Here is a 26,549-nt window from a genome sequence, read left to right as displayed (position 1 = left end):
GCGGTCACCTGAGGCGTCCGTGCACGAGGTGCTCGTGAGTCAGTCGGGAGACAAAGGAGAAGAAGAAGAGAGCGCGAAGAGACAAGAGAGCGAGCGAAGGTGTGTGTCGTTGTCTTTATGGAAACCCAAGCTAACACACCTCCTGAATTGTAGCGGCCAATAGAGGCGCAGCACTATTTGGCGGGCAAAGTTCCTTTGTTTGGTCTCCTAGATGAATTTGCATACTTAATGGCTATCAGCCCGGATTTCGAGATCGAGTGCTTTCTTCACAGTATCATTAAACACATAGAAAAATGCATATGTCAGCCATGTGACCCACCTCAGTGAATAGCTCGAGTCCGGAGCTTTACGGAGAGATCAAACTCGACAGATCAGAAAGGCATAGACAAGAAGTTATGGTTTACAGACAGGATTCCCCTATTAAAATGCACACTAGCACAAATACACTCATTTAAACACTAGGAAACATGCATAGGCTCTAAAATATATCATATATATATTCCAGCATAGTGGTAGTTCACATATACAGTTAAAAATGTATGATTGTGTGTTTCTGTATGTGCCTGTGTGTGTGCTTTTGTGTGTTCCTGTGTGTGTGGGTGTTGGAATGTGGATCTGGTCAGTCTCTGGGGGGGGTGCTCCTTTTGAAGTCACCAAAGAGAGGAAGTTGGACTTTACTGTTTACATCGCTTGTCCACAAAAGTGTCAGTGGGCTTATCTTATGGCAGACTATGCGGAGCCGAGATGGTTTTATAACCCAGTCCAGCATGCTAAAAGCGTTCTGAACATTCCCAAGTTTATTGATTATCCTGATACGTGTGCATATGCTACAGACCTGAACAGACATTTGTGCATTGCCTGGGTATAAAATAAAATATGTATCTTCTCCATCTGACTTTACTTGTGCAGAGACAACTGGCTCAGACACACACACACACACAGATAATTAATTATTCATAAATTATACTATACTAACCTAATATAACCTAATATAATGTAAAATATAGCTCTAATAATAAATAACGACAATGACACAACTCTCTAACTCTGACTCGCCGACACTCTACTACTACTCTGGTTCTACTACTCCTGAAACACCCACAAGGTGGCGCGTGTTTCGAACCCCTTTATCCGGAAGCGACACTCAAACTGAACCGATGACGTATTCCACACAAACCAAGGCCTCGTTTGTCATTGGTCACGTGATTTCTACATTCTCAACACAAGCCTCGAATCGACGCTTCATCTGGCACGCCCATTTATGCTCGACACAAGCTCCGAAGCCTCGGTTCAAATGTCCCATCGCTAGTTCTCTGGTCTCTTTTGTGGTTATTTTTGTTTATTTTTATTATGAAACTATTTTGCATGTGGATCCAGCTCTTCTTTTGTTTTGGAGTTTACCAGACGTTACAGAAGACCTGACCAAAGATGGATCCAGCAATTAGTTTAATTAGGCTCCGGCAAGGCAACCGTTCCCTCGAGGACCACACCAAAGACTACCTCACAGATTTCCCAGACTTTGCCCTCATTGACTTTTACTGCCACGGACTCAATAACCACTGCCAGCACCTACTCATCTATGATGGTCCTCGGGGGGTCTCTGGTGGAATTATTTCAAATAAGTGGTTCATCTTACTCTGTAGGGGTTGTAGAGGAGGATTTTAAGATGGCCACCATCCCTGAGCCTTGTCGCAAGATGGCCGCCACTCCAGAGCCTTGTCACGTCTCAGCAGATCTTCCAGAGCCCTGTCATGTCTCAGCAGATCTTCCAGAGCCTTGTCATGTCTCAGCAGATCTTCCAGAGCCTCTTCATGTCTCAGCAGATCTTCCAGAGCCCTGTCATGTCTCAGCAGATCTTTCAGAGCCTCGTCATGTCTCAGCAGATCTTCCAGAGCCTCGTCATGTCTCAGCAGATCTTCCAGATCCCTGTCACGTCTCAGCAGATCTTCCAGAGCCCTCAGCCAAGATGGCTGCCATGCCTGAGCCCTCAGAGATTGCAGCGCTGGCCATTATGGCCACACCCATTTGGTGTGTGTTGGCTGCGCACACATCGGATCCAGCCCATGAATCCACTCCAGAGCCCGCTTCAGTCCTTTAATCCACTCCAAGTTTCCTGTGTGCTATGAGCTTCCTGTCTGCCTAGACATCACCATGGAGGTTGTCTGAGTTTCTTGTCTGCCCTGACTTTGTCTACCCTGAGTTTCCTGACTGCCTAGATAGACCACTGAGGCCACCCTTGAACTTCTTGTCTGTCTCGGCCAGAGAGGCAGTTCTAAGTTTCAGAGTCACGGACGAAGAGGCCATGATTAAAGACTCTACCTACCTTGTTATGGACATTACCCCTGGATGTCCTGCATGGCTCCAGAGGCCAACCCTAACCTTTCTGTGCTTATTGTTCCAGTTCCGCCTGTTCCACTGTGGTGGTCACCATCTTCACCTGATCTTTAGTTGTGGTGGTCTGCTTCACCGTGGGAGTCTTCAAGCCAGTCTGCGCTACAGTGGTGGTCTGCTCCGCCGTGGGGGTCCTTCAAGCCAGTCTGCGCTACAGTGGTGGTCATCTGCTCCACCGTGGAGGTCTTCAAGCCCATCTGCACTGCTGTGGTGGTCATCTGCTCCACCCTGGTTCCCTGCTTTGCCACAGTCTCCAGGCCCTCTTTCACTCCATGGGTCTGGCCCGCCTTCCTTCCCCCTGTTCCGGCTCCGCTGCACCTCCCTCCTGGACTGGTTAGAAGCATCTGGAAGCATCCCCATCCTTTGAGGGGGGGGCTCTGTCACAATCCCTGTGTTTTGTATGGACTTTTATGTTGAAGTGTTTTTATGTTCCTCTTGTCTCTGTGTTCATTCCTGTGTCCTGTGGCCATGTTTGTAGTTTTCCTCATTGATTAGTCTTTCCCAGGTGTGTCTTGTTAACTCCCTGAGGTCCGAAAACGCGCCGGCGAGTTTTTCAGGATTTTTTTCACATTGCAGCAAAACAGACTTAAAATACTCCGTCATTTCTTGTCATAGAGATATAAGTAATATATCAACTGAAACTATAGAATGTTTTCTTTTATTTGTGTACACTCAGAGTAAAAACACAATATTGTGCTTTTTGTAAAATAAAGAAAACTAACATGATGCGTGATCTCTCCTCTCCCTCTGAACGAAGTCCAATCTGATAGTTCTCAGAAAATTAACTGTAACTTATGAATACTAATGACAAAAAAAATGACACTTATGTCTAAAGAAACGTTGAAATGTCAGGTTTTAAATAGTGCAAGTCAAATCGAAAACAAACATTCTGTGTTTATGTAATCTGTATGAAAAAAGAGCCATGTCAGAAGTCCGAGATTCAGCTCATTACCCGCTAATGCGGCCACGCCCACGGAGCCAGCGCTATTCAGACGCAAATTCAGAGGCAATACATGTATACGTCGTCTCAATCGTGTATTTATTGTCTTGAAAAGTGTTTATTTGGATGTTAAAGCCATGGTTAGCGATCTCTAGAAGACATGCCGTTAGTTCCTAGTTCCTTTTCTTCTTTATATGAATTTGTGGCCTAAAGGTGTACAGAGAGCGCCCTCCGGCTGCAAGTATGAATTGAAAACACAATTCCTGAAATGTTCTCTTCTTCTTTATATGAATTTGTGGACTAAAGGTGTACAGAGCACCCTCCGGCTGCAAGTATGAATTGAAAACACAGTATCCAGCACTCATAGTGATGATAATAAATAGTACTTCTCAGTATAGAAAATTGACATAAATATATAATAATCCATCAATATTTCTCCAAATGTGCATGCTTTTAAGCTAAAAGCCTATGTAACGCCTGGATGGATCCGTTCAGAGTCAATAAACTTTGGAGTTTTCAGAACGCTTTTAACCTGGTGAACTTTGTTTTAAATCACTAAATCGGCGCCGGACGGCTGTGACTTTCGGCAGGTTTGTGGGCCTGCGATGGTAAACAGAAAAGTCCAACTTCCTCACTTTGGTGACTTCAAAAGGAGCACCCCCCCCAGAGACTGACCAGATCCACATTCCAACACCCACACACACAGGGACACACAAAAACACACACACAGACACATACAGAAACTCACAAACATACATTTTTGACTGCATATGTAAAATACAAATTATGCCAACATATACCCATCCTGTATTTTGAAGCGTATGCATATTTCCTAGTGTTTAAAGGAGTGTATTTGTGCTAGTGTGCATGGTAATAGTGGAATTCTGTCTGTAAACCATAACTTCTTCCCTATGCCTTTCCGACCTATCGAGTTTGATCTCGTTTTAAAGCTCCGGACTTGGGCTATTCATTGAGATATGTCACAAAACGGACAAATGCATTTTTCTATGTGTTTAATGATCCTGTGAAGAACGTACTCCATCTCGAAATCCGATCGGATAATCATCAAGTATGCAAATTCAGCTAGGAGACCAAACAAAGCAACTTTGCCCGCCAAATAGTGCTGCGCATCTATTGGTCGCTACAATTCAGGAGGTGTGTTAGCTTGGGTTTCCATAAAGACAACGACACACACCTTCACTCGCGCCTCTTCTTCTTCTCCTTTGTCTCCCGACTGACTCACGAGCACCTCGTGCACGGACGCCTCAGGTGACCGCGCTTCCCAACCACGCGCGCAGTTCGGGAGGACCACTTCTTTAGACTCTCTCTCTCTTCGGCTAAGTTACTTAAGCTTAAACCTCTTTTGAAAACCCGCCGGAGAAACCCTCTCTGAAAGGACCAACCCAGCCAGGCGCATTGAAACTGCTACACACGGACTTGAACCAATAAGCAAGTATTATCATTTATCTGAATTTGTCTAAACTGATTTCTGTGCTGGCTCTCTCTCAAAAGGTTTAACAAAGAATTTGCCATCCTTTGATCATCTTTCTTTCCATGTCTTTTCTTCATTTTCACTCTTGTGTATATATATATATGTGTATACCTTCTGTATATATTTTAGACGTATAATCTCAGTCATAGCTGCATATATTAAACGCTTTAATTCATGCTCGATTGTTCTGTTCGTTCTTTCAACTGAAGACCAAGTCACTTTAATGTTTTTCGATCGCTTTATGCTTTAGTTATTTTCATGGCCAGAGAATAACTCTGTTTATAATATTCTGTGAGGGACTTAGTTTGCTGGACAAACGAACAGTTTCTCTAAATAATTATTAAACCAGAACTAATCATATATGTAATTGATTATAATTCGTTGTAATTGATTCACAATATATGTTTAATTCCCCGTTGGGTCGATATATGAATCATAATTTATTCATAACCTTATGAATGATTATATTCATATTTCATCCATAAATTGATTAATAACGGTACGAACCGCTACTTCGTTATATATTACAGTTTTTGGTGGAGAATTTAAAGGCACGTTTTAAACTTGGTTTTCGGTAAAAGAGCAATGTAGAATAATTTTGTATGATTTAATGTACATGCGCGCTTTATTCAGTGAGAAGACGCACGGGTCCTCACTCTACGCACCGTTAACAAGCTGCTGTTTGTGTCTAAAAACACTGCAGGCCTAGCCTTGGTTGACCGTGAAATACACTGCAGTCCATTAATATTTCAAGCTCGTATCTGTGAAGGACGACAATCTTTGCAGTAAGTTACAGTTTTGAATATTAATTTCCGCTTGAATAAACGAATTGAGTCGTATTCAGCGCTTTGAAAGATTTGTGGGACGAGTTTCTCCCACCTATCTCTAAAAAGGCCTTATTATATTTGCCACTATTAATCTGAATTAATTGTGTCGTCCAAATAATTCACAATAGTTGGCGCTCCTGGGTTACGTCGTCTGGCCTAGCTACCCAAACCACGTGATCCCCGTTACAGATCTAATCGGAAAGCAGTCCGTCTGATTTATCGATTGTGTGTAATAATTCGGACCTCATATCAGCATCCTGATCCAATGTTGATTAGTAATAGCGGCGAAGCAATCCGCAAAAGTTACATATTCGCGTGCATTAAAGTTGCACCAAAGGGACTGATTCCCAGAGTTGTGTACCCGTGAGTAAAACGGTACATATATATTTATGAAAGAATCCGCTGAGGTTCTATAGTTGTAATCGTGATCGTGCAGTTAAAACAGCGTAAGGGTCAGAACCCCACAAACACGTTGGTTTTTATATCACGAATTAAAGAAAGGGGATGCAGTCACTCTGACCCGACGCCAGAGGGCAGTCTGCTCAGGTGTGGCACCCCTCCCTACTTATTGGTTGTGTGGACTCATTGACGCCACCGCGTGGACGTTCTGAGTTAAAGCCGCTCCCTACTTTGAACTGAAATTATCTCCAAATTATCTTTTGCTTCTCTATACTGCGGGGAGTTGTAAAAGTAATTTGCTTTTGGTGGTTATGCTTTCCAATCATTGTTGGAATGTGGTTTACTGATTTAAATTTAATTTAAACACGTTTAAATTTTTAATTTAAATTAATTAAGTTTCCCTTCCAACAAGGGAATTCACTTTCTGAGAGTGCGCCCCCTGGTGGACACTGCCAGATAAGTCAATTCTCTTTTCCTTGCATTCTTGTCCTGTGTTCACAGATCTACTCTATTCTATTTTAGTTTATGTATTTTATTTTTATTCTACTTTGTTTTATTTCATCTATTCCCTTTTTGTCTGTTCTCTCTCTTCCTCTCAAGTTATTTCTTTATTTTTACTTTGGAAATTCATTCCCTTTTATTACTTAATGTTTTATTTTATTCACTCTTAGCCCTGTGTCCTGTTTGTTATTGCCCAAGTAATAACATTCATGCACACCCAAGCCTCCCTTATTTCATACACTTATTTTAAATTTAATTAAATAACATTTAATTGAATTTTAAATTAAGTAGTGTCAATCAGTTGGCATTTTGCTCATCAACAAGCAATTCTCTTTAGGGAATCTGCAAATAGGGAAGGCTTTCTCCTTTCTTTCTCCCATTCTGTTATTCTATGCACTCATTTAAATTTAATTGAACAGAGTTTAATTCAAATTTGAATCAAGTGCATCTGATTTGTTTTTGTTTTATTTTATTTTTACTTTATTTTTACTATTTTAGACCCCTACTCTTTTATCCTACACACTTAATTATTTAAATTCTATTTAAACAAGATTTAAATTGAGATTTAAATTTACAATTAAGTTGTGTTTACCTGACTGTTTGTGCACTTGCAGATAAGGCCCTTTAGCGCCCTGTGGTGAGCTGACGGTTGCTCCAGTGAGTTCCAGTGAGTGGAACTGCCTAGCCTAGCGTGTCTTACACTAACCGTGTGTGAATCATGGACATTCTGACCTCGTATCACGGGCAACACGCAAGGACATCGGCGAGTTGTGTATCAGGTACAGGGAGGCAACGAGACCCGGGGTGACAACAAACGGCAATTTTGTTTAATTTCCCTGCTCAGGCTTCTGCACGACAGAACCGCCCGTTTGGAGTAACTGCCCGTAAAGGGGACAGACTCTGAGTTCAGGGAAAACTCAATTTTGACTGGTCACTCGGACCGTTGGCGCAAATACCTTACCGAAGTGCGCAATTGTGCTGATGTTCCCTGTTTGAGAGGTTGCACCGTGTTACAAAGGGGACAGGTGACCACGGACACCGCAGTGGAGTGTTTGAACGTCGAGGAAAGGTTGCCTGCCATTGAGTTCTTGTCTGAGCACCCACAATTCACCCAGGCCTAAATTAGTGACATACAGTCACTTCACCTAATTGAAAGCCACAGAATATTACATATTCTTTGATTATTCAGGTGCGGGCCAACCCTTATACTCTTGAGCCATACCATCCCTCTAGGTTTTATGACACAACAGTGCACTCGCCTGGCCCCGTCATAAACCCAGCTGTGATAGGAAGTTTAAGTTCACTTCTCCCCTCTAGCCCTTCTGTTTGATTTTATTGTTTTATCCTCTCTATTTGTTTACCAGTCTATTTCATTTAACTGCATCCATCCTGTTCTGTTCTGTTTTGCTTTTCCACTGTGTTTGTTTCTTTCAGTTCATGTAAAAGCAGAGCCTGCGAGAGCCATCACGGAAAACTGAGGAATAGATAGACGACCGAGCAGCGAGAGTCAAAGGACTCTTAGGGCTACCGCCTGTCAAATTCTTTGTTTAAATCCGGCACTCACCCACACAAATTGACCCGCGTGGTCCTTTTGGCTATTGACAATTAAGTGTCTAGCCTACATTCCACTAACTGTCTGCACCAGTTAACTGGAACCAAACCAAAGAATTATATAATCATGCATTATTATAAGTCGTTAGTTCTGCGCGTGCTTGCATTGGTTCTGTTTGTGCTGTCTTTCTCTCGCCAACAGCAAGCTAACGTGTTCAGAGCAGCCAGCCCCAGCACCCACGGGGACCGACTCAAGACCTGGTTGGGCTCCCTGACCAGCACGTTCCTGCCCAACGCCGCTGTAGATCCCCAGCACCCAAGCAACGAGCAGCTGGACGACAACCTGAAACGACTGATGGCCCACGATCCGACGCAGAGCTACAAAGAATGGGCGAAAGTCATCCGAGCCATCGCCCACAACCTCAAGCTCCAGGCGGAGGATGCCCGGAGGAATCAGGCCCAGATTCATCGTCACCACGATCAGCGACTCGTCGAGACCCAGGACCAGCGTTGGACAGCGGATGAATCCAAACCCGAGCTACAGGAGGAGCTGCAAAGACTTCAAAAAGCCCTTGCAGAGCTCCACCTGGAGGTGGAGCGTAGAGAACTGACTGAAAACCTCCAACACCGCGAAGCTCCCCTAGCCAAAGCAGAGACTAAGCCGAAAGACAGACACACTAAAGCCCTGACCTGTGAAAATCATCTTAAACAGGCCCAGAAAGGAGTTATGGCTCCGAAACAACAAAGAGACTATGTGAATGAACTTGACACTGGTTACAGAGTATTGAAAAGTGGCATGGGAGGGGAAACACACATCACAGAGTTTCCCCTAACCAGTCAAGAAGCCCTAATTCCAAATGGGGTTAAAAGTCCACTGCCCAAAACATCCAGCGGCCAGGAAACTTTGCCAGCAGCTGTCACATCCAACTGCCAGCACCTGCGACAGGCTCTGATCCAAAAGCTTTCTGACCCTGCATCAGATCAAGGGCTCCCTGCTGCCATGGACCTAAAACGGGGCAGACTGAAAAACCCATACACTTGCTACAGCCAACTGCAAATGGCCTACTTCAGAGCACGTGGTCAGCCAGCAATGGAGGAAGGTTTCACGGCCCCCCCACGGCCCCTATGACTTTAAACTCAGGTTAACAGTCATTAACTTAATACCAGCTGCCATGGTCCCAGAAGGAAGCTTAAGCAACACAAGTTTCACGGCATCCTTCAAGAGCATCTCCATCACTCCCATCAAACTGGTACCTACCAAACAGGTGCGCAGAATGGAGCTGATGGAGGACCAACACCTTGCAGTACCCACAGTCTCTAACCAGCCTGCCTGTGAAACTCAAAAAGGCGCTACACCTCTGACAGCCAACCTGACAGTTAACACTTCAACAGAGGAGCCATTCCCAAGGTTTGAGCCTAAAGGCCAACAGATCCAGAAAGAGGCAAGTGCCCTAAACAATGACGCAGACTGTCAAAGACTCAGAAACGTCTTGAACAAATTCAAAGTGACGTTTGACAAAGACTTTATAGGCTGTGGTCTCACTAAACTTCACACAGTGAATAGTGCAACACACCCAAATGCTCCTCCCACCTTCATCAAACAGTACAATGGTCCTATTGCCTCACATGAACCAGTGCAGGAAACTATTCGTTTCATGGAAGAAAAAGGTGTTAGCTGCCCATGCAACAGCACCTATTCAGTCTCCAGCTGGTCCATTGTCAAACCAGACAGCAAGTGGCGACCCACCATCGACTTCAGGATGTCAAACCAGCAAGTGCCACTGCCACGACGTGCCAGAAAGCACAAGTCTGCACGGAGCGGAGACTCAGCTGCCTGCCAAAACTGCTATGACAGCCCACCAGCGTTGACACTTAAGGTAAAGGTACCCCAACAACAGCAACCAACCTGTCACAGGTACCTCAAAGAGAATGCGTGCCAAGAAATGCCCATGGCCTACGTCAATGGACGTTTCTACACCCATAAGGGCATCCCACAGGCAAATGCAGGGGTACGATGGTTAAGAAACCAACCATGCCAACCACAGAACAGCAGGTGGGGTCCCCAGTCATGTCAGTATGGTGAAGCAGCAGCTACCCTCAAAACCCTTCACGTCTCCTCAGCTCATAACATCAGAGAACTCATGTGCACAGACTCACACTATGCCAGACCTTGTTTCACATGCCATCCTCTGGGCTGGAAACAAACTGGTTTCAAGACTGAATGCAACAAGCAGGTGAAACGTCAACACATGTTCCAAACACGTGATGACATCACCCAAACACATGACACGGTCGCTTACGGGGAAAAGGTGAAAAGATGCTTAAAGCAACCAGGGCGTGACAAAGGCGTGAACGACCAAACTAATGCCCTTGCCAAGACTGGCACCCTGCATAACAAACTATGGTCACACCCACCCCAGTCACCCACCCTTAGTGTGGCAACAACTACCCGCAGCCAGCGGACTGTTCCCGCAACATTTCCCGCCTTACTGCCACTGACAACCAAACTTGCCAACACATCCATGCGAAATGCTTTGCACCACCACTCATACCCCTCCAACCTCCCGTTCACGGCATCTGGTCCCACGACGGCCCCTGGCCACAAACAACTACATGAGACCAACCACATGCTGCGTGTGGGAGTGAACTTTCTAAAATATGTCCCTGATACCCTCACAGCGCCAAAGCTTGTACTGCCACAGGGCCAAAAGGGGGGTGAACGGATATACACCCACGACACACCATGTGCCAAACACCATGGCGCCAGAACTATTTATGAGACTTTGGAACAAGTGGCGTACTGGCCCAGCATGCAGAAAGATGTGGCAGAGTATGTCAGAGAATGTCAGGTTTGCTGTCAAGTCCAAACTGTAAACCCAAATCACAGAGCTCCACTGCAACACAGAGGAGCCACGTTTCCACGGTCAGTCGACCAGAAAGACTGGACTGTAAAACCTCATCTGATGCTCATGGCCATCACAGACACCATACAGGAGTCAACTCAGGTGTTCCCCACAGAACTGCTGATGACATGGCAGGTGCCACTGCCTTTGCACCTGCACCAACCAGGAGACTCGAGTCTCATCACAGCCTGCTCCACTCATCAGCATCGCAACAAACTGCGCCTACAACTGAGAGAACCACTTGCAACACAGAGCCAAACCCTGCAAATCACCTGCAAATCCCGGAAAGGTATTGTGGTGGTTCTCTGCAATCACAGCTTCCTGCTGATCCAAACGGCAAACTCAATGAAGCAACTGTTTACAGCCTTCCCAAATGACTTTGCCCAAAATCAGCTGGTCATAGCTCTGATGACAGACCTGCTGCGAGAAGTTAGCTTCTCTATGGACAGAGTGGCTATGAATAGGATCCCTCAGTATCCTGCACAAAGTGTGCTGGACTTTGCTACTGGCAGACCCACCAAGACTGTTCCAGCCCACCTCACTGACTCCCTGGGTGCTGCCATCCTACTGCACGTCGACCCTGAGCAGAATGAGTTGGCTGTCCTTCTCAATCTACCCAGCGGGGAACGAGATAACATCTCCAGACCCAAAGACAAGGTCAATATCAGGTGGTGGCAATGTAACACCCATGCCAAGAAACACACCTCAGATGTGGTAGCCCACCACAACAGCAACCCACGGCTGTGCCTGGCTCCCCACTTTCGCAGGTGTGGTTTCACCAAAGACTTGCAGTACTTCTGCCCAAACCAGCTCTTCCTCAGAAACCACACTGAAGGAATGGGCCGGTTGCAGCCCATGACCAGCGACACACGCTGCCCGGCCAAACCTCACACCCCAGTCATCGGAACACAAGCCGAGATGGTGGGTGATCAACTGCTCATCCACACCCCCACTCATGCTGCCACCCTAACCTACAATCAGCACAGCACCGCCACTCGTGTCAACCTGCCCAATCCAAGTAAGTGGATCCAGGTACCCCTGGGTTCCATCCTTCATCGCAGCCATCTGGCAGTGTACTGTCTCTCAAGCAAAGAGGACCAGTCAGAACTGGAAGTCCCATCCTCTTCCAGGAATCACCATAACGCCTTAGATCCAGGACTGGAACTGAGGATTGACAAAAGGGGGTCCCAGCTAAGTGACAGTACTCCCATCGATGCAACCCTCCAAGCACTCTCACGACTGCCTGTCCTGACCAGCTCACCTAGAGCCCGAGCTTGGACTGCTGCCAACACAGTCCGTTGCCTCCCCATGGCAATCAAGTACGCACTCGCCCTGGGCCTGGCCTTCATCCTATCCAAAGCGACCAAAGGGACGCAAGAGTCCACAGACAAGTGCCCATCCGCCCTTCCTCAAGGACCCGTAGGAACCACCTGCTGTGTGACCATCCGGATCCATGTGCCATCAAACTTGGTTAACGTCCAACGAAGTCCGCACAGGAACTTCGTTGGCCGAAAGGGGGACTGTAACGCCTGGATGGATCCGTTCAGAGTCAATAAACTTTGGAGTTTTCAGAACGCTTTTAACCTGGTGAACTTTGTTTATAAATCACTAAATCGGCGCCGGACGGCTGTGACTTTCGGCAGGTTTGTGGGCCTGCGATGGTAAACAGAAAAGTCCAACTTCCTCACTTTGGTGACTTCAAAAGGACCACCCCCCCCAGAGACTGACCAGATCCACATTCCAACACCCCACACACACAGGGACACACAAAAACACACACACAGACACATACAGAAACTCACAAACATACATTTTTGACTGCATATGTAAAATACAAATTATGCCAACATATACCCATCCTGTATTTTGAAGCGTATGCATATTTCCTAGTGTTTAAAGGAGTGTATTTGTGCTAGTGTGCATGGTAATAGTGGAATTCTGTCTGTAAACCATAACTTCTTCCCTATGCCTTTCCGACCTATCGAGTTTGATCTCGTTTTAAAGCTCCGGACTTGGGCTATTCATTGAGATATGTCACAAAACGGACAAATGCATTTTTCTATGTGTTTAATGATCCTGTGAAGAACGTACTCCATCTCGAAATCCGATCGGATAATCATCAAGTATGCAAATTCAGCTAGGAGACCAAACAAAGCAACTTTGCCCGCCAAATAGTGCTGCGCATCTATTGGTCGCTACAATTCAGGAGGTGTGTTAGCTTGGGTTTCCATAAAGACAACGACACACACCTTCACTCGCGCTTCGCTCTCTTCTTCTTCTCCTTTGTCTCCCGACTGACTCACGAGCACCTCGTGCACGGACGCCTCAGGTGACCGCGCTTCCCAACCACGCGCGCAGTTCGGGAGGACCACTTCTTTAGACTCTCTCTCTCTTCGGCTAAGTTACTTAAGCTTAAACCTCTTTTGAAAACCCCGCCGGAGAAACCCTCTCTGAAAGGACCAACCCAGCCAGGCGCATTGAAACTGCTACACACGGACTTGAACCAATAAGCAAGTATTATCATTTATCTGAATTTATCTAAACTGATTTCTGTGCTGGCTCTCTCTCAAAAAGGTTTAACAAAGAATTTGCCATCCTTTGATCATCTTTCTTTCCATGTCTTTTCTTCATTTTCACTCTTGTGTATATATATGTGTATACCTTCTGTATATATTTTAGACGTATAATCTCAGTCATAGCTGCATATATTAAACGCTTTAATTCATGCTCGATTGTTCTGTTCGTTCTTTCAACTGAAGACCAAGTCACTTTAACGTTTTTCGATCGCTTTATGCTTTAGTTATTTTCATGGCCAGAGAATAACTCTGTTTATAATATTCTGTGAGGGACTTAGTTTGCTGGACAAACGAACAGTTTCTCTAAATAATTATTAAACCAGAACTAATCATATATGTAATTGATTATAATTCGTTGTAATTGATTCACAATATATGTTTAATTCCCCATTGGGTCGATATATGAATCATAATTTATTCATAACCTTATGAATGATTATATTCATATTTCATCCATAAATTGATTAATAACTGTACGAACCGCTACTTCGTTATATATTACAGCCTATATGAAATGCCATAGAGGTAACATAATTGTAAATAATATTGTAACATAAATTGTAATAATATTTCACAGTATTGCTGTTTATGATGAGCTGAGACATTATTACAGAGGGTTTTTTTCACAGCCTACCTGACTGAAAGGCCTCATTAATATGCAAGTCATTTCAGGTCATTATTATGTGATTCTTTTGTCTTCTCAGGTGTAAATGGCCCATTATTCATGCAGATTCACACCTCCACGCATACTGTGTTTCTTGACAAAAAGTGTCTTACAAAAACTAAATCAATATATTGTTTTATATGAAGGAGTAGGCAGCATAATTTTTACATAATTCTGAAGCAAAAACTCTAGTCTACAACCTCCAATACCCAGAAATCTTGTGAACACAGATTTAATATACTTTTTTTGGCCTTATTTCAGTGACTTAAGTTTTTTGTTTTTTCAATAACCACGCATAAACATTATTCCTTCAAAAATACAAACATGTACATACACGTTCCTCACATATTATTGTAGCCTAGTTTGTGCTGAATACAGTGTAATGACACTTTTGTCATTTATATGTTTATGAACAACTGAAAAAAGCACAAATGTCAGGGCATGTCAAAACTTCTCCAAGCCCCAAATCAGTCTCAGACTCCAGAGGGTTTGTTAAGACCCTGTATCTGTGTCTCATTTCATTTAATTTTGAAGGCTGCATCCTCAAGAGGATGAATCCTGTGAAGGATGCGGTATATGGAGTATCCTTAGCCAGAATTAAACAAGACGTCCTTCGTAGGACACAGGCAGGAAAGGAAACAGAATATATATAGTTGCTATTTATTTGTTTTATTTTGGTTAATGCTTGAGGAGCTGGCTTATGTACAACAGATATGTTACAGAGAGAAGGAGGAGGATATTAAGAAGAACAAAGTTTAACAACATTTACCAATGCCGCCATTTTTTATTTATTTATTTTTTTCCCAAATAAATGAGTTTTTAACAGCGACACAAAGAATTGTGGGCTATCTGCAGCAGCAAAGGATACACCTCATGCATTTCCTGTGAAAGAAGGATGCATTCGAAGGTCGCATTCAGAGTGTCCTACTTACTTTTCTGAAATGATACAGCCTCAATGACGTATGCAACCTTCAGATGCGACCTCCTTAGGACGCAGCTTTTGAAATGAGACACAGTTTGTGTATTCTTTATTCTTATTTAGTCTTGTCCTACATGGATGCACTTCTGATGCTTCTTATTCTGTTCCCTGTTCCATGGTTCTCTGGTCTCTTTTGTGGTTATGTTTGTTTATTTTTATTAAACTATTTTGCATGTGGATCCAGCTCTCCCTTTGTTTTTGAGTTCACCAGACATTACACAATGCTATGATATAAACAATGTAACTTGTGTCCAGCTGTCTTAAACTAAACTGTAAACTTTTATCACACAGTAACTGCTGGACAGTATAATGATACTAACCGTAGTTTCTCTAACTTGAGTAGTGGGTTCATCAGTAGATCACTGAGGTTTTTCACTCCAGAGTCTCTTAGATAATTCACACTGAGGTCCAGCTCTCTCAGGTGAAATGGGTTTGATTTCAGAGCTAAAGTCACAGCAGAACAACCTTCTTCTGTCAGATCAAAGTATCTTAACCTACATTGAGAGAAACAAGAAAAATCATGTTTCATTCTGTTTCTTTTAAAGAACAAAACACTTTTTGATTCTTGTATGTGAATGTTACTGACCTCAATCTCTCCAGTTTACAGTGTGAATACTTCAGTACATCACATAAGTGCTTCAGTCCTGTGTTTTCTGTTTTATTCTTACTCAGGTCCAGCTCTCTCAGGTGTGATGGGTTTGATTTCAGACCTGAAGTCAAGATGACACACTGTTTCTCTGTAATACTGCATTCACACAGACTGAAGACAGAAAGAGAAAGTTTTGTCAAATATCCACATATGAAATAATTTTATAACCACAAAGTTGCTTCAAAGTTTTATGCTTTTTCTTACTGATACCAAACCATTAGTCTATTGGATAATAGCATAAAAACTTTATCACACTGTAACTGATGTACAGTATAATGACACTAACTGTAGTTTTTCCAGCTTGCATTGTGGGTTCATCAGTAGATCACTGAGGTTTTTCACTCCAGAATCTCCTAGATAATTCACACTCAGGTCCAGCTCTCTCAGGTGTGATGGGTTTAATTTCAGAGCTGATGTCAGGATGAGACACTGTTTCTCTGTAATACTGCATCTATACAGACTGAAGACAGAGAGAGAAAAGACAATGACTGATGTGTAATGATCATCTTAATTATGTCACACTAGTTCTGTCTGCTGGAAACTGTTGTTTCTTCTCTTTCTTTCTTTATAACTATGTTTTTTAATCTCTTTAGCATTCAATAGATGGTTCTTCCAAGATGGCACCAGTGTGTGTGGCATGCCGTCTGTTGCTTCTAGTCCCACTTGTGTTTGTGTTGTTTCTGTCAATTGCCTGTAAAAAGGCAGACTCTATGCTGGTACAGTGGGGCAAAAAAGTATTTAGTCAGCCACCAATTGTGCAAGTTCTCCCACTTAAAAAGATGAGAGAGGCCTGTAATTTTCATCATAGGTACATTTCAACTATGAGAGACAAAATGAGAAAAAAATCCAGAAAATCACATTGTCTGATATTTAAAGAATTTATTTGCAAATTATGGTGGAAAATAAGTATTTGGTCAATAACAAAAGTTTATCTCAATACTTTGTTATATACCCTTTGCTGGCAATGACACTCCAGGCCACTCCAGGACCTTGAAATGCTTCTTATGAAGCCACTCCTTCATTGCCCAGGCGGTGTGTTTGGGATCATTGTCATGCTGAAAGACCCAGCCACGTTTCATCTTCAATGCCCTTGCTGATGGAAGGAGGTTTTAACTCAAAATCTCACGATACATGGCCCCATTCATTCTTTCCTTTACATGGATCAGTCGTCCTGGTCCCTTTGCAGAAAAACAGCCCCAAAGCATGATGTTTCCACCCCCATGCTTCACAGTAGGTATAGTGTTCTTTGGATGCAACTCAGCATTCTTTCTCCTCCAAACACGACAAGTTGAGTTTTTACCAAAAAGTTCTATTTTGGTTTCATCTGACCATATGACATTCTCCCAATCCTCTTCTGGATCATTCAAATGCTCTCTAGCAAACTTCAGTGTGTATGTGGGATTATAAGAGGATTTTAATTTTTGGCGACTTCAGTATTGATGTTTGCTGTCCTTCGAAGCCACTAGTTAAAGATTTTTTAAATCTTATTGAATCTTTTAATTTGATACAGTTTGTGACTGGTTCTACACATGAGCATGGTCATACATTAGATCTTGTCTTATGTGGTTTACAAGTTTTTAATCTAGAAGTATGTGAAGCCATATTTTCTGATCATATGTCTGTTTTATTTGAAATCTCTCTTCCCTGTCATTCTAAGCCGAGTGGACTCTTCCACTGCTGTTCAGTTTTCTGCTGTTTTTCAAAGTTTTGGTGAGTCTAGTAATATGTCTCTCCCTTTTGTTTTAATACCGCAGAGTTATCCTCACTGTTTGATTTCACCTGTCTAAGTGTTTTGGACATTGTCACACCTTTTAGAGTTATGCGTTCAAAGCCAAAAACTGAACCATGGTTGAACAATACTACTCATGCTGTTAGATGAGAGTGCAGGCGAGCCGAACGCCAGTGGAAGAAAGACAGATTGTAGGTGTCTATAGACATTCTAAAAGATAACTGGTGTAAGTACCAAAAAATCTATTAAAGCTGAGAAAATTAAATACTTGTCTGATGTTATTTTGAAGAATTCTCACAAACCTCAAGCTCTGTTTAGTACAATTAATTCTGTGCTAAGTGCTTCTTAGCCATCTTGTCCTGTCTACTCTCCAGATGCCTGTGAGAAATTTTTAAAAAATTTTATAGATAAGAAAACAGATATTGGAGCAAACATTTTACCCTCTTCTGTAGACCCCTGTTTGTGTCACCTGCTCTGCTGTCTTTAACCAGTTTGGGCCTCTGTCCATATCCTTTTTCATGGATCAAATGAAACCCTCTATCTGTCCCACAGATACAGACCATGTTTTTTAAAACAAGTTTTTGAAACTATCGGGCCTATACTTCTAGAAATTATAAATAGCAGTCTGAACTCAGGTGTTGTACCATTGGGTTTTAAACATGCAGTAGTATAACAACTAAAAAAAAAAACTTAATCTAGATACTGTGGTTCTCTTCAACAACTGTCAGATTTCTAAACTTCCGTTTCTTTCTAAAGTATCAGAAAAAGCTATATGTATACAGCTGCAATCTTTTTTGGATTCATGTGGAATTTTAGAGGTTTTTGAGTATGGACTTAAAGACTTTCACAGTACAGAAACTGTACTTTAAAAAGTTTTTAATGACCTCCTTTTGGTCACAGATTCTGGAGATTATGCTATTCTTATGCTTTTAGACCTCACAGCTGCATTTGATACCATCGATCATAATTCTGATCTCTTGGTTGGACCACTGTGTTGGTATCAAAGGTATTGCTCTAGAGTGGTTTAGGTCATATTTATCCAAAAGGACATTTTCTGTCTGCCTTGGAGACATTGTGTCCTCTTCGGCCCCCCTTCATTGTGGAGTCCCTCAAGGGTCTATTCTGGGTCTGATGCTTTTCTCCTTGTACATGCTCCCATTAGGAACAATTCTCAGAAAACATAGCATTTCATTTCATTGTTATGCAGACGACACTCAGCTTTATCTGTCACTGAAACAAAAGGATACAAACTCTTTAAAATTATTGTTGGACTGCCTCAAGGATATTAAAGCTTGGATGGCTATGATTTTTTACTAGAGTTAAACTGAAATTGTGATTTTTGGCCCAAATAGTACTCATATGGTCCCAAACACAGAATTTGAGTTCCTTACTCCTCCTCCTTTAAAAATCTGGGGGTAATCATGCGCAGTGATTTTAAATTCGAAAAACGGATAAAAAATGGCTTTAACCACAGAATTGATCAGTTGAGTCTTTTATCCAAAGTCAAACCTTTTTTATCTTTTCTTAAAGACTTTGAAAGGGTTAAACACACCTTCAATTCTTCAAGATTGGATGATTGTAACACCCTTTATGTTGGTATCAGCCAGACATCTCTCTCACGCCTGCAGTTGGTGTAGAAGACTTTTAGACTAGACTTTTAAAAGGAATACGTAAATGTGATCACATTTCTCCTACACTGGCTTCCCTTCACTAGCTCCCAGTGTGAACTGTAAACTTTTATCACACAGTAACTGCTGGACAGTATAATGATACTAACCATAGTTTCTCTAACTTGAATTGTGGGTTCATTAGTAGATCACAGAGGTTTTTCACTCCAGAGTCTCTTAGATAATTCACACTGAGGTCTAGTTCTCTCAGGTGTGATGGGTTTGATTTCAGAGCTGAAGTCACAGCAGAACAACCTTCATCTGTCAGATCACAGTATCTTAACCTACAATGAGAGAAACAAGAAAAATCATGTTTCATTCTGTTTCATTTAAATAACAAAACACTTTTTGATTCTTGCATGTGAATGTTACTGACCTCAATCTCTCCAGTTTACACTGTGTATCCTTCAGTATGTCACATAAGTGCTTCACTCCAGTGTTTCTTATTTTATTCTCACTCAGGTCCAGTTCTCTCAGGTGTGACAGGTTTGATTTCACAGCTGAAGTCAGGATGAGACATTGTTTCTCTGTAATACTGCAATCCCACAGACTGAAGACAGAAAGAGAAAAGACAATGACTCAGATCTGTGATGATCAAACTAAGCTTTTAAAGGATTTGGGTCATTTTTCTGATAGTAATTCGTCATATTTGTAATTCTCCACAACAGCATTTTTCATTTCAGAAATGTCAAAAAAGTTCTGATGCAGAAAAGTTAGTTACACATTAATTTCAGATCAACTTAAAGACTTCTTTTTTTGAAAGACAACTTATTTTCATGTCAATGTCACACTTGGTTTGCTAACTGGGGCAAATGTGTTGAAGTCTGTTTCCAGAAACCACATTTCCAGAAACTCTCTCTAACACCAGTACGATATAATGATTTTCATGACACAATTCTGCACTTCTGATTCTCATTAGATTTTCTGTCCGATCAAATGCTTTCTGTCCTATCAAGTGCTCTCTAGAATTAGAAGCTTCCTGCTTCGTAAATTATAAAAGATGCAGAAACTGCACCTCAAATCTGTCACTTGTTCATTCATTTACTATTTTATATATGCCTACAAAGGCAAAGTGCAGTAACTACGCAAACACTTTAACTAAGAAAAATGCCTTTAAAGTTTTTACATCAGCCAATCAAACATATTGTGGGTAGATGACCATGACCACTGATGTGACCTGTGACCCCCAAAATGCAGATACTGCCCTCTGCCATTGGATGACCTTAAACATCTAAAACACTTTTGCAAAAGCAAAGTGCACGTAAGAAATCATTACTGGACTGTTATTTTCCTCCTGGTCAGCAGGTGGCACCTCTCTCCAGGCAACTGCTGAACACTACCACTCATTAAGCTTCATATGTGACACCTGTGTTTTGCCTTAATAAGTGGGTTTTTTGCCATGCCTTTTTTTCAGTTTTGAGCCTTTGTTACCTGTTGCCTGCTGAAAAGCTAAGTCTGTTTCATTCTTTGTTTTTTGGACCCTCAAGTGTTTTATTTTTCTCTGTCTTAGGAAGTTTGACTTTGACTTTGTTTTGTTGTTCTCTTGATTATCTTTTGTTGATGTTTTGCTGTTGTTACCTCTGCTCTTGGATTCACTATTGAGGAGTCACCTCAGTCAATAAATTCAATGACTTTGAATACAAGAGACCCGGGTTCAATCCCCATCTTGAACAGACACGTTACAGCAAAACTGAACCAGAAACATGTATCCAGCGGAGGAGGCTTCACCACCTTCTAATGTGGATCGCATTCTTTCTGCCATAGCAGGGCAAGCTGCAACCATCCAGCAACATGAACAGATCCTTCTACGTGTAAGTCTTCAGCCTGCAAGCCCTTTCATCCCAAGGCTCTCAGCTGCCACCTGGTAATCCTTCTCAAGCAATGGTAGCCTCTCTCTCAGAACCCAAACTACCAGCACCAGAACGATTTGATGGCAGTCCTGATAAGTGTCAGGGGTTCGTTACCCAGTGCACCCCAGTGTTTCAAGGTTGCATACATCATTATTCTTCTCACTGGCAAGGCATTAGACTGGGCTTCAGCTCTATGGGACCAACAATCTTCACTTGCTGCAAACAGTGATATCTTCATTGCTGAAATGAGGAGGGTTTTCCACCATCCAGTGAGCACAGGGGATGTGGACTATTGTTTGCTTCGACTCTCTCAAGGCACTTGGAGTATGGCAGAGTTTGCCATTGAGTTCCGTACCTTAGCCTCTGAGAGTGGATGGGATCAACGAGCATTGAGGGCCACATTCCACCAAGGGCCACATTTGTCTCCTGAACTCAAGGATGAGTTGGCCTTTAGAGACCCTGTCCCGGATTTAGAATCTCTCATTGATGTGGCTATCCGAGTTGATCATCATCATGAGAACAACAACTGGAACGAACAACTGGAGAGAACACTGTGACTCCTCCAATACTGTTCAACCACCATGGAAACCCAATGATTTGGAAGAACCCATGCAGTTGGGTAGAACAATGCTAACCCATACAGAAAGAGATTGATGGTTGAGAGAACAACGCTGTCTATACTGTGGCAAGTCTGGCCATTTCCGTTCTAATAGATATCTTTTTCCATCCAGCTACCTCTGGAGTTATGATCAAAGCCACTATATTCCACAACTATCAGTATCACCAGCTTGATGCTTTCATTGACTCTGGGGTAGCTGGATTTCTGGATTTTGATGTAGCAAGATGTTTGGTCGTACCATCTGTTCTCCTATAGAAACCTTTAACCATCACAGCTTTAGAGGGCAGACCTTTGGGGTCAGGACAGGTCAGTCATTGTACTTAATTTCTTCAGTTAGAAATTGGATGTCATAAGGAACTTATGCCATTTTTTCTGATCCAAACACCTGAACTTCCCTTAGTTTTTGGATTTCCATGGTTAAATTGTCACAACCCACATATTGACGGGTCTAGAGGTGTAGTTAAAGGTTGGGGAACTAACGGTTGTGTTTCTGCTCTTTCTTTTTGCCATTCTCCTGAGAAACTGGAGGCATTCCCAAGGCCTTCATCAGTACCTCCCAGGTGGCCTGCCAACCTCAACCCAGACATGCCTAACTCTCAGGGGCTACCTGTATCTCAGCTCAAACCTGCCATCACAAGGTTTCCAGTCATTCATTCCGAGCCACCTCAAGTTCTTCAGCTGGCAAAGCCACTTAAGCTACCTATTTCAAATACCCAAAATAGAGTGCCTCCTGTGTCCCTTCCTGAGCTCTCTAAGGTTCCTCCAGAATATGCTGATCTCAATGAAGTCTTTAGCAAGGCCACCTCTCTTCCTCCACACAGACCATATGACTGTGCAATAGATTTGGTGCCAGGAGCATGCCCTCCATGGGGTAGACTCTACTCCCTCTCTGCCCCTGAGAGGGCTGCTATGGAGAAGTACCTTAAGGAGTCCTTGGATAATGGTTTCATTTGTCCCTCAACCTCACCTGCTGGAGCAGAGTTTTTCTTTGTTGAGAAGAAGGATGGTGATCTTAGGCCCTGCATCGACTACAGGGGTCTTAACTGCATCACCATTAAGAATTGCTACCCCCTGCCTCTGATGACCACTGTTTTTGAGATCCTGCAGGGAGTCACCATTTTCACTAAATTAGATCTCAGACATGCCAACTATCTGGTCAGGATTTGAGAAGGGGACGAGTGGAAGATGGCATTTAACACGCCGACAGGCCATTATGAGTACAAGGTAAAGCCGTTTGGTCTGGTCAATGCCCCAGCCATTTTCCAGGCATTTATCAATGATGTCCAAGGGGAGATGTTAAACAAGATTGTTTTTGTCAACCTTGATGACATCCTCATTTTCTCATGTAACTACCAAGAACATATTCAACGTGCGACAAGTCCTCTACCAATTACTCGAACAGTCTTTTTGTCAAGCTGGAGAAAAGCGAGTTTCATGTGTCCTCAGTCCCATTCCTTGGCTTCATTGTTTCCAAGGGCAGTCTCCAGATGGATCCTGGCAAGGTGCATGCCAAATTCTATTTAACGCTATGAGGTCACGCGGAGCGCGCATATGATCGGTTTCAGCGCGGAGCTCCATGATGAGTTTAACAACACTAGCCACGTGGATCATAGCTCATATACAGAATAAAGTATCCGTGTTTAAAGTTTTTTAGACATATTTCACACACTCTTCTGCACCAAACATGAACCAACATGGTGTATGAACACATATTTCCTCAAGTCTTCTTTAAATGAAATATATGTGCAAACTGGACACAGTGGTGTATCTGAATGCGATGACATGATTATTCTAATAGACAAAAGACTGATTTAGATCGAAAATTCAAAGAAGAATGGACAGAAAAAAAAACTATGCCTTTATTCTTTCTCTGTTAAACTACATGTTGTTTATCACAAGACTGCAGTGCTCATAAACATAATGAAAGTATTATAAGCCCTTTTAAATATTCTTCCTCATTTCTCCCTTGTTGTCAGTTTGTAGAGTTTGTTGTCATTCTTTCCGTGCTCATATATTAATATTCTTTATTCTGTATAATGAGCGTGTTGTATATCTGTGTTTCATTGGTTGTTCTCTCCCCTCTTCCCCCCTTTGTTGGTGTTCATGACCCTTTAAATGAATATCGCCCACTGTTCACAGCCACCGGGTGGCAGTTAGCCCGGGTGCGAGGGCCCTTTCAGCACTGCTTGCAGATTTAATTTATTTTATTCTTTGTTTTTAAATGCTTATGTTCACTCAAAGTAAATTGTATAAGAGCTGTAAACTGTTTCTGTCATCGATATTCATTCAACTTTATTAATAATTTATCTTAAGGGATGAAAATGAATTTAGTAATGTGAAGACCGTTAAAGGGTAATGTGAAATTTTTTTTTTTATTATAACTTTCATAGTTGTAAAGGAAATATGTCAAATTGATCTGAATTAAGTACACAGAAAGGGACTATTATCCTTTATTTTAGTTCGTTTCTTTGTACATTTGTGGAACATTGTGATTCACACTGCGTTGTGAACCCTTTGTTTAAACACATTTTCTTCTGTTCTTTTCCTGCTGTTCTCCTCTGTATAAATTTTGTTTATACATCTTCCCTCAAACGGAAACCTTAGACATTAACGCAGCGTCTTTCTCTTACTTGGTCATAATTAAAGAAACCCTTTTGTAGATGTCTGGCTGTATTTGAATTTTTTTATAGTCAACACATTTTTACAGCCACATATACATGATTACTGTCTTACTGTGGTTGCTGAAAGAAAACTCTTAAGAAAAACAGAACAGACTCAAACAAATGAGGAAATAGTAATCCACTACTATAACAAAAATATTACAAGTAATGGGACATATAAAATACTCACGTCAGTGTGTTGAATTTACAGTGTTTATCCTGCAGTAGAGCAGCGATCTGATTCACTCGTGTGTCTCCTAGTTTATGTTCACTCAGATTCAGCTCTGTCAGGAGTAACGGGTTTTTACCCACAATTCCAGTCACATACTGACAGGCTTCATCAGCTGCAGGACTCAAAAACCTGCAGAAGGGAAGATGAAAGTTAAAAGAACCTTCTGGCTTTTAAGCAGAAGGTGTGAGAAACATCAACAGTGCGAAAACTGGCTTGTGAAACTGAATGTTTGTGAACGTCTGGAGACTCTGTCAGTGTCAGTAACATTTAATACTGTAGTACAAATGTATTTGACCTGTAGCTTGTACCAAAACACAACTCTGTTGTTATTTATCATCAATGCCAAAGTTTCCCCAGCTGCATTACTTAAAAAATATATTTTATGAATAATTATCCTGCAAATAATTTGTATGTTTTATTTCATCACGTCTCACCTCAGTGTCTTCAGTTGACAGTTTGGATCCAGTAGTAAATCATTGAGCTGCTTCAATCCTGATTGTCCAGGATAATTTCCTGTGAGATCCAGCTCTATCAGGTGTGAAGGGTTTGATCTCAGAGATGAAGCCAGAGCTTTATAACCTTCTTCTGTAATACTGCAGTTTGAAAGTCTAGGAAAAAAAAACACATTAAATAAAACACTTAATGCACAATATCAACACAAATGTATTACATTACATTTTACAAATACATTTTTACTCCTTGGATTGCAGGAAAACCAGTGTTGGGTGTAATTATCAGTTACTTTAATTGTAAGAACACTATAGTGATGTCCAATTAAAATAAAACCACATTACTATATTTACATTACTACATTTATGTGTGTTAGTGCAACCACTGATATTTTAATTTACTTTTATCTCACACATACATAAATTAACAGACATACCAGATACCTGTCGCACAAAATTGATAGATAAAAGGGTTTATTCTCTGATTCAGAGTTTATTATTAGCTCTAGAATGTGCACCAAAAAGTATGAAATCTTTTAGGCCATGAGGCCTATGTTTGAGAGAAGCCACGTGGGAAAGAATGGGATTTTAACTGAAGTTGCTTGCAGTTGCTATCTGCACTGATAGTAATTTTCTAAAAAATAATAAGGCAAAAAAAAAATTGTGGGACAAGCAAAATATGTTACTGATGTAGATTATTTGGCAGTTGACAACCCTTACAAAGAGAAGATTAATGAAGTTAGTATGCCGACAATGAATTTGCCACGGCACTCGCAGGTCTATGATTGGCCATAACTCCCCGCCTTTCTTGGGCACGATGAAGTAGGGGCTGTAGACCCCTGACTTTATATCGGATGGAGGGACCGGATTTCTGCCCATAAGACAGGAGTATCCTTAGCCAGCATGGAGGGGAAGCTGAATGCCCCTGAACTTGGGGGGAGGCCGGGTGAACTGAATCACATAGCTAAGCCTGATGGTCTGAATGAGCCAGCGAGACGGGCACTGATGTGACTAGGACATTTCTTAAAAAATAAACTGAATCCATTTTTCTCTGACATCAGGATCCTTCAGCAGCTTATGCAAAGATGATGTTTTTCCAAAGCCAGGAACAGCACAACTTCTGTGTGGCATCGAAATCTTGTTACTATCACAATCTTTTCAAACGTTGTGATGATGTAAAAGGAGGCATTGTTGTCTTGCTCCAGAGGCAGTCATATTCAAATGATTGTGCCCCTGTGATGTCACATGCCACCTGTTCCAAATGAAGCTTTTTTACAGCTTGATTGTCTAAAAGCTTCTTTATTGATGACAAGGACAAAGACCTCTTATATGCCAAAAGACCAAGGAAAATTAGATTTCTCATGTCATGACCTCTTTAAGCGCAGATACGTGAGGCAGCGATAGTGACTGCCAACCACAACCAGGTAATGAATAACCAAGCAACTGAATCATCCAGCGTTCATTTGCATGA

The 26,549-nt window shown here is 42.1% G+C and overlaps 1 protein-coding gene across 3 annotated transcripts in view; it reads right to left on the bottom strand.

The window, feature by feature from the left end:
* The window catches only part of LOC125255515 (NACHT, LRR and PYD domains-containing protein 12-like), a 59,369-nt gene that overhangs the window by 15,826 nt on the left and 16,994 nt on the right, over positions 1-26,549 (bottom strand). The window contains exons 9-15 of one of the 3 annotated variants that reach the window (XM_048170819.1): positions 25,064-25,237; positions 24,588-24,758; positions 19,645-19,818; positions 19,379-19,552; positions 16,159-16,332; positions 15,810-15,983; positions 15,544-15,717 (exon numbers count right to left, since the gene is read on the bottom strand). In XM_048170819.1, the coding sequence (XP_048026776.1) occupies positions 15,544-15,717; positions 15,810-15,983; positions 16,159-16,332; positions 19,379-19,552; positions 19,645-19,818; positions 24,588-24,758; positions 25,064-25,237 (1,215 nt within the window). The remainder of the gene's footprint in view (positions 1-15,543; positions 15,718-15,809; positions 15,984-16,158; positions 16,333-19,378; positions 19,553-19,644; positions 19,819-24,587; positions 24,759-25,063; positions 25,238-26,549) is intronic. The other 2 variants (XM_048170820.1, XM_048170821.1) reach the window with 2 other exon arrangements.

The sequence above is a fragment of the Megalobrama amblycephala genome, linkage group LG20 (assembly GCF_018812025.1).
Source record: "Megalobrama amblycephala isolate DHTTF-2021 linkage group LG20, ASM1881202v1, whole genome shotgun sequence".
NCBI lineage: Eukaryota > Metazoa > Chordata > Actinopteri > Cypriniformes > Xenocyprididae > Megalobrama > Megalobrama amblycephala.
This window is presented reverse-complemented; position numbering and strand designations above follow the sequence as displayed.